The sequence below is a fragment of the Lepus europaeus genome, chromosome 6 (genome assembly GCF_033115175.1).
Source record: "Lepus europaeus isolate LE1 chromosome 6, mLepTim1.pri, whole genome shotgun sequence".
NCBI classification, from domain to species: Eukaryota; Metazoa; Chordata; class Mammalia; order Lagomorpha; family Leporidae; genus Lepus; species Lepus europaeus.
Genome location: NC_084832.1, coordinates 77,029,336 through 77,038,304, shown reverse-complemented (window position 1 = coordinate 77,038,304; position 8,969 = coordinate 77,029,336). Strand labels below are relative to the sequence as shown.

The window sequence follows — 8,969 nt, the reverse complement described above, 5'->3', positions numbered from 1 at the left end:
TTTTTCAAAAGGCAGAGTTACAGAGATGGAGGGAGAGACAGACTGAGAGATCCTTCATCTGCTGGTTCGCTCCCCAAATGGCTGCAGCTGGACCAATCTGAAGCCAGGAGCCAGGAGCTTCTTCTGAATCTCCCATGTGGGTGCAGTGGCCCAAGCATTTGAGCCATCCTTCACTGCTTTCCCAGGTCATTAGCAGGGAGCTGGATCGGAAGTAGAGCAGGTGGGACTGGAACTGATGCCTATATGGGATGCCAGTGTCACAGGCAGAGTCTTAACCTACTATACCACAACGCCAGCTCCAGCTGAAGGTGTTTTTAATCATTAAAAACCTTTTTGGGGCCAGTGCTGTGATGCAGTGGGTAAAGCCACCTCCTGCAGTGCCCACATCCCAATATATGTGCCGGTTGGAGACCGGCTGCTCTACTTCCGATCCCACTCTCTGCTATGGCCTGGGAAAGCAGTGGAGGATGGTCCAAGTCCTTGGGCCTCTGCACCTGTGTGGGAGACCCAGAAGAAGCTCATGGCTCCTGGTTTTGTATCGGCCCAGCTGCAGCCATTGCAGCCATTTGGGGAGTGAACCAGCAGAGGGAAGACCTCTTTTGCTCTCTCTCTGTTTCTGCCTCTGCCTCTCTGTAACTCTGCTTTTCATATAAATAAATAAATCTTTAAAAAAATACCTTTTCTAGGGGTGGGTGTTTAGCCTAGTGGTTAAAACACTTTGGATGCCCATATCCCTCATCACAGTAGCTGGGTTCAGTGCCCACTTCCGGCTCCTGGCTCCGGCTTTGTGCTCATGTGCATCCTTGAGACATGATGATGGCTCAGGTGACCGGGTTCCTGCCGTCCACGTGGGAGGCCCGGCTCTGGCCAGGCCCAAGCCCAGCCAGGGCAAGTATCCTTGGGCTGTAACAGTGGCTGGGAGTGCCCCCCCCCCCCACCGCCACCGCCCCTTTCCCCATCTCTCTGCCTCTGGAATACACAAATGAATAGTTTAAGAAACAAACAAACAATTTTCGGTTGGCTCTAAACCAAACACATTCAGTCTTTCAGTATTCACTCAGCAAAATTCTATCGACTGTCTAAGGGAATATACACTGTGTTAGTGTGTTTTATTGGCAAATATCACAAAGAAGTGATACTGGGCAATCTTTAAAATCAATGAAAATTCTAGGAACAGACCTTCCTGATTAAAAGAGTCTTCCATCTGGTACAACTGGGGACTCCTGCAGATGTTTTCATATTTATAAGATCAATAGAAATCTGCAGGACAGTGACCTAAGCAGTTCATCCAGCCATCATATCTCTCATTCGTTTAACACATGGTTACCGTGTGCCAGGCCTAAAAAGATGCGACCTGGCATAAAAAGATGCCTAAAGCATTACCCTTGCTTTTGCTTCCACTTTTATTTATTTCATTTTATTTGGAAGGCAGAGTGACAGACACAGAGAGCTTCCACCTGCTGGTTCACGCCATGACTGGGTCGATCTGGTTCTTCCACGTGGCTGGCAGGGATGTCCAAGCACTTGGGCCATCATCTGCTGCCTCCCAGAGTGTGCATTAGCAGGGAGCTGGATCGGAAGCAGAGGAACCAGAACTTCCAAAAGGCGCTCCAATAAGGGATGCAGGCATCCCAAGTGGCAAATTAACAGCTATACCAGACACTTGCACCTTGCGTATTTTTTTTTTTTTTGACAGGCAGAGTGGACAGTGAGAGAGAGACAGAGAGAAAGGTTTTCCTTTTGCCGTTGGTTCACCCTCCAATGGCCGCCAAGGTAGGCGCGCTGCGGCCGGTGCACCGCGCTGATCCGATGGCAGGAGCCAGCACCTTGCGTATTTTTAAAATTATTCACATATTTATGTATTTGTGAGGCAGAGAAACAGAGTGCTGACATCTGGTTCACTCCCCAAATGCCCAAAACAGCCAGGGCTGGACCAGGCTGAAGCCACGAGCTGGGACCACAAGCCAGAGAGGCAGGAACCCAACCCCACATGAGCCATCAGCTAGTGCCTGCCAGGGTGAGCATTAGCAGGAATCAGAAGCAGAGCCAGGACTCACACCCAGGGTACTCTGAGACAGGACACAGGTGCACCAGGCAGCATGTAAACCCTAGGCCAAGCACCTGCCCCAGTCCTTGCATTCAAGGAGTTTCCAGTCTTGTGAAAATACGACAGGTATGCAGGCTAAGAGCACAATCGGGTCAGTGCCGGGAGGAAGGCGCAAGAAAGGGCGTGTGATCCGGTGTTAGAGATAAAATTGATGAAGAGTAACTATAAAATTTATTTCCAAAACAGATATATAAGGATGGATGTAGCCAGGTGATTGACTTAAGTAAACTCTCAGTAACCTTGAAGGCTACTAATTTATTCCAAAAGAATGCAAGTCCGCAAGTTATTTACAGAATGAGGGGAGGGAGTGGCTCCTTGTGGTTTGCCTTTTGGCTAAAACTCCTACTGGCTTCACTCCTTAACCTTGGCCTATGAACGTGTTTACTTTTTTTAAAAAAAAGATTTTATTTATTCCTTGAGAGGTAGAGTTACAGACAGAGAGAGGGAGAGACAGAGAGAGAGAGGTCTTCCATCTGCTGGTTTACTCCCCAAATGGCTGCAACAGCCAGAGCTGGGCCAATCTAAAGCCAGGAGCAAGGAGCTTCTTCTGGGTCTCCCACATGGGGGCAGGGGCCCAAGGACTTAGACCATCTTCCCCTGCTTTCCCAGGCCAACAGCAGAGAGCTGGATCAGAAGAGGAGCAGCTAGGACTTGAAATGGCACCCACATGGGATGCAGGTGCCACAGGTGCAGGCCTAGCACACTGAACCACAGCGCCAGCCCCACTTCTCTTCCATTTTAAGTTGTACCACTCCTACCTGAGCCACTCCCTCCCTGCCACTTTCTTCTGAGAAGCTAACACTTGGGTACCCTACACTCGCTGTCTCCCTGCCGTCTTTACATCTTCCCATCACGTTCCGTGGTGTGTGTGTGTGTGTGTGTACAGTGATTTGAATCATTTCCATGGAAACAGCCAATTAACACTTAACCCACTCAATACAACTATTCTCAAGGGTTTGGGAGCAATCCAAAGCTTTGTGAAACGCATGTCAGTACACTAGAGGTTCTAATTTATGGAGGATTAACCTGGACCGGCAGCGTGGCGTGGCTCTTAGCTTCCCCTCCTGCTTCTGGGGAAAAGAGGCCAGGATTTACCTGGCCCTTTACTCAACTGTGTGATACACTCAACGACTCGCCCCAGGCTCAGATAAAGCCCCAGCCACTTGGTGGCATGGCCTGTGGGGACTGGTTCTCAGTGCCCCCTCTGCAATGTGACAACCCAAACACACCTCATGGATGCTGGGTGGCCTGAGGTCCCTGCTACCTGGGACCCTGATCCATCTATATCCCCTCTCCCTTCTCACCTGACTGACTGTGTGCATCCATCTCAGGCATTCCTTTCCCAGGAAGCTGTTCCCTCCTATGACGTCCAGAGCGTTGCCCTTAATATCACATACAACCCATACTCAGTGCACACCCAGTACTTGTCGAGAGCAGGAAGGCAGTCAGAAAAACCAGCAATCCCTTGGATGCATGTGGCTTTACCGTGGATGGATTATAGTTGGGATTTTTCATCTCATAGCCCCACAGGTGGATTGTACTATGCTTGTGTTGCAGTCCAGGAAACCAAGGGCCAGTGATGCAGCCACTACCTCCCGAGGGCCCTGGGCAGACAGGGACAGAGAGCTCTCTCAGCTCATGCAACTCAGTGCACACCCCCACCACTTCCCAGTGTTGAGACAGATCAGGATATTAATACGAATTCACTTTTTATATGCTATGTACTTGCTGCTCTATTTTAAAAATATATTTATCTGAAACTATGCTATGTTAATTAGCTCTACCATTTCCAGACAGTTAATCTGTTATTGGGTGCTACTTTCTTAATTTAGATGCCACTACTAAATCCTAATTTAGATTCATTCCTTTTAATAACACCAACAGAAGTCTATGCCTTCCGATGTGTTTCACCATTCATGGCTTTACATTTTGAGAGTCTAAAATCTATGCTATTCCTTCCATTACAGGGATCAGACTGTACCGCAAGATTCTAGCTTAGCTCTTTATTTTTAAGAAATTCCTTGCATTATGTCTGTGGAATATTTGCTTCTGTTTCCTTGAATAAACTCCTGCTTTGTTCCACTTCGCTGTTCCCCTATGGCCCTGTATTGGGATGACTCCCCTTCAAGGACAACCTCCTGCTGCTAACTGCACTCTAAAAATGTTTTGCGGAGCTGGTGCCGTGGCGTAGTAGGCTAAGCCTCCACCTGCAGTGCCAGCATCCCATATGGACACCAGTTCAAGTCCCGGCTCCTCCTCTTCCTATTCAGCTCCCTGCTAACATGCCTGGGAAAGCAGTAGAAGACGGCCCAAGCACTTGGGCCCCTGGCACCCACATAGAAGACATGGAAGAAGTTCCTGGCTCCTGGCTATGGGTCGGCCTAGCTCCTGCCATTGCAGCCATTTGAGGAGTGAACCAGCAGATGGAAATCTCTCTCTGTCTCTCCCTCTCTCTGTCTGTGTCTCTCCCTCTGTCTGTAACTCTGCCCCTCAAATAAATAAAACTTTGGAAAAAATGTCGTCAGCATCATCCAATGCACATTTCTTGTCTTTTCTTTTCACTAACTGGCTGATAGCTGTGCTGTAACCTGGAGGCATCCAGGCCTTACTAAGCCCTTACCACTATGTGTCAAAGTGCCAGGAAGTTGCCAAGAACACAGAGTATGGCAAAATATTTATGGGGGAAAATAGAATTTAAAAAGAAGTTTATGTAGGTGCAAAAAATTGAAATGCATGCATGGGAGGAAATCTTCAAAAATTCAGGAAAATTCTGCACCAAAAGAAACTTCTCTTTTTAATTCTTTTCCATGAACTTTGGATTGTTTTTGAGAGGCAGAGAGACAGACATAACAAGTTCCAATCCACTGGTTCACCCCCACCCCCCAAATGTGGCAACTCTGGGGGATGGGATGGACTAAGCTTATAACAGGAGCTGGAGGGGCCGGCGCTATTGTGCAGCAGGTAAAGCCTCCGCCTGCAGTGCCAGCATCCCATATGGGCACCGGTTCGAGTCCTGGCTGCTCCATTTCCGATGGAAAGATGTGAAAGATGTCCCAAGTCCTTGGGCCTCTGCACTCACACGAGAGACCTGGGAGAAGCTCCAGACTTCAGACCAGTGCAGCTCTGGTTATTGTGTCCATTTGAGGAGTGAAAGAACTGATGGAAGACCAATACCCACCCTGCCGCCTCTGCCTCTAACTCTGATTTTCAAATAAATTAATTATTTTAAAAAATCCAGGAGCTGGAACTCCATCCAGGTCTCTCACATGAGCGGTAGAGACCCAAGTGTCTGAGCCACCAGGTGCTGCCTCCCAGGGTCTGCTTTAGCAGGGAGCTGGAGTCAGGGGCTGGACTGGAGCATAGAGCCGAGGAACTGCCATGTGGGAAGGAGGTTCGCCCTCACCTGCTGCTTGGCAGGGCTGTTTTGGTGCTCGCTGGGTTGAAGATGAAAGCCCCTCTCCGCTCAGTGAAAACGCAGACACAGCATAGCTCACGGGTGTAGAAGTGATATAGGCAGGCAGAGAGGATAAAATTGATCAAGTGTGTGAGCTAGAAGACCATGCCTCCACCATGTGGTCCTCTGTGTGAGCTCATGCCCCTGCCTGACCACACCTCTATGCACAGCTGCCAAGCAGGGTAATTAACCACTCCCCTCTGGAAGTGGATTAAAGGCCAGAAACACAGTGGGCCCAGCCTTTTTGCCTCTTTCGTGGCTGCGGGCCCTTGCTGCCCCCCGCGACATCAGGCCACCTGCTCCATGCTTTCTGGTCTGCAAGCTCCTCCACGTAGCTGGCTCCTGGTGCTTGGTCTGAGTCCAGATTTCCCTTTCTTTCTTAGGGCCCTCACTCTCCGATGCATTTCTCCCACTGATTGAAAACCTTAAAACTTAACATGGTGCCTCGTTTATTCGTGCCAGTATTCAGAATTCTTCTTTGAGTAGGAGGCAAGAACCCACAGGCTTATTAATATTTCAGATATCTTAATAAGCACCCGGAAACAGAAGGACACGGAAATCAGCAGTCACAGCGCCCCACGGTTCGTGGCAGGAGGGACACGGAGGGCCCTGCGTCCTGTGCCCAAGCTCACTCTCCGCTTCTGCCGGCTTCCTAACCCCTGGGCCTGGGCGAGCCCTGCACAGTCCAGACTCTCAAGGAAACTCTGCTTGTGCTCCTCCTTACACCACACGTCTTGAGGTTTTGTCTTCTAGTTTGGTTCTTATGTCTCGTGAACATCATGATAGCTTTACCCACGTGTGCTTGAGCCCGAGTTACGGGTAGACGCAAATTCGCAGCTGCAAATCCGAAACCACGCATTTTTGGTCAATCCTCCACCCGCTTTGCCCGTCTTACTGCGGGGAGCGATCATCGCAACAGCGTCATCCTTTGGGATCAGAATTACTGCTGTGTGCTTTCTGCTCCTCAGCTGCCAACGCCTTGGACACCTGGGCCAGCGGGCGCTCAACCGCGGAGAACGCGAGCCGCGTCTCCATGGCGACGCGTCTCTGAGCCGCCAGGCGTCACAGAGGCCTGGGCGTCTCCCGCAGCACCCAGGCCCACTGGAGCCAGGCTGCGACTGCTTCCCGGGGGGGCAGAATGGCTCAGCCTGGGCTCCAGGCTGCCTGCCCTTCTCTATGCGACCCCAAGCTGCAGACAAGTAAGACTTCGGACTGCGGGGCGGGGCGCAGTTCGGCCAAGGGTGCTCTGGTCTTTAAGGACGATGCCTCCCTCTTAGGGATGGGCCCGATGGAGAGAGAGGTGGGGGGTCCTGGAGAAGGGCAGATGCCCGTGACCTTGCCCCTGCCCTGGCTGCCAGGTCCCCTCCCTGAAGCCCGCAGGTGCTCGACACCTTTGGGAAAAAGGCCTGGTTCCGGAGGGACAGGAACAGGGACGCACTGGTGCCTCCCCAGGAGGGAGGGGGCCCAGGGCAAAGGCACAGCCTGGGGAATAGCAAAGACAGCGGGGGCTGGGCGTGCAGAAAGCAGGCCAGGTGGATGAGTAGAGAGGCAGGGCCCCCACGCAGCTATCGTGGAGCTGGGCCTTGGGCCCCCAGCAGCTGCCTTGAATCTGGGCTGGTTTCCTTCTGAGAGACCTGGAATTTAACAGGTGGACTGCTCTGGGCCCTCCTTCCGCTTACAGATGCAGCAGGTTTACCAGCTTGACTTTGTGTGTGTGTGTGTGTGTGCAAGGAGAGCCACTGGCAGTGGGCTGGCACCAGCACTACCATGCAGTCAGCTCCACGTGGTCTTGCCCAGCCACACCCTGGCTACAGAGCTCCAGGTCACCTAGGATTGTGCTCCCAAGAGAGTGAATGATACGTGTATTTTTTTTCTAATTTACTCCTTTGTAAATTGAGACAAGACAATGGAAACAATTAGTATAGAGAATCAAATACACTCATTTTCTGAATGACCACAAGGTTAGCAGAGGGATGGAGAGAGGGATGTTTCACCCCAGGCTTCCTGGTGTTCATTTTGAATGCCCTCTTCCCTTTCCTGCCACTGTGTCTTAGTTTCTTTCTTTTAAATATTTATTTGAAAGGCAGGGTTACAGAGAGAGAGAGAGAGAGAGAGAGAGAGATGAGAGATGAGAGAAGGAGAGAGAGATACCCACCTGCTGATTCCTTCTCAAATGGCCACAATAACTAGCGCTGGGCCAGACTGAACCCAGGAGCCTGGAACTCGATCCAGGTCTCCCATATGGGTGGCAGGAACCCAAGTACTGGAGTTACCACCTGCAGCCTCCCACGGTGCACATTAGCAGGAGGCTAGAATCAGGAGAGGAACTGGGACTCAAACCCGGGCATTCCAGTGTGGGCTGTGGGCATTCCAAGAGATGCTTTAACCACTGTGCCAAACTCTCGCCCAAGTCTTGGGTCTTTAATAGCCACCATGTGCTATCCCATCCTCCTTTGCTGGGAGAGCCATCTTCCAAATGAACTTGGTGCATTGCTGCCCAGCTTTGGTCTGCAAATAGTAATTGTTTGTTGATGATCTTGACAACGAACACTGAAGTGTTGCTATAGACAGGACTCTCAGTGGCTGTTGTTAGTTTCTTGAGTCTGCTATACAAAGCCACAGCCCAGTGGCTGAAAACAGTAAGAGTTTATTTCCTCACATCTCAGAAAACCACAAGTCCAAATATCAAGGTGTAGACAGAGCTTCATCCCCTCTGAGGCTCCAGGGGAGAATCCTTCCTTGCCTCTTTCAGCTTCTGGTGGCTGCTGGCATTCCTGCCATGTGGGCACAATGCCCTGTCTCTGCCCCCATGATCACAAACCTGTGTTCACTTCTGTGTGCGTCAAGTCTCCCTCTGCCTCCCTGTTAGAAGGCCACTTGTCATTTGCATGTAGGGCTCATGAAGACAGCCCAGGATGGTTTCCTTAGTTACAAAGATCCTTTCCCCAAATGACGTCACAGCCATGGGGATGGATTGTCACGTGAACATATCTGTTTTGGGAGGCACAGATTCTGCACACTACAAGGGCTTCACATTTATAAATGCCTTTAATTCTCAAAACACAGGCTAGAATTATTAGGTACTGTAACTACTTCTCTACCAGGTTATTGTGAGAACAAAATATTATATGTGAAAATACTTTGTCAAGTGTAATATAATGTACGTATTAATTACTATTGTATAATACATTCAGTTTCATAGTAAGAGGGTATACTTCAAAAAGTTTGTGGGAAAATGGGATTAAAAGACAAATTAATTTTGGTGCAAAATTAATTTGAAACGCATGCATATTTATTTATTTATTTATTTGAAAGGCAGAGCAGTAGATGGTGCATGGAGGAGACAGAGACAGAGACAGAGAAAGAAATCTTCCATCCACCGGTTCACTCCAAAAATGGCCACAATGA

General features: G+C 49.9%; 1 protein-coding gene across 1 annotated transcript in view; it reads left to right on the top strand.

The window, feature by feature from the left end:
* Nucleotides 1–6,699: 6,699 nt before the first annotated feature.
* Nucleotides 6,700–8,969, top strand: part of TEX26 (testis expressed 26) — a 46,375-nt gene continuing 44,105 nt past the window's right edge. The window contains exon 1 of the mRNA XM_062195373.1: nt 6,700–6,760. Coding sequence (XP_062051357.1) covers nt 6,700–6,760 — 61 coding nt within the window. The remainder of the gene's footprint in view (nt 6,761–8,969) is intronic.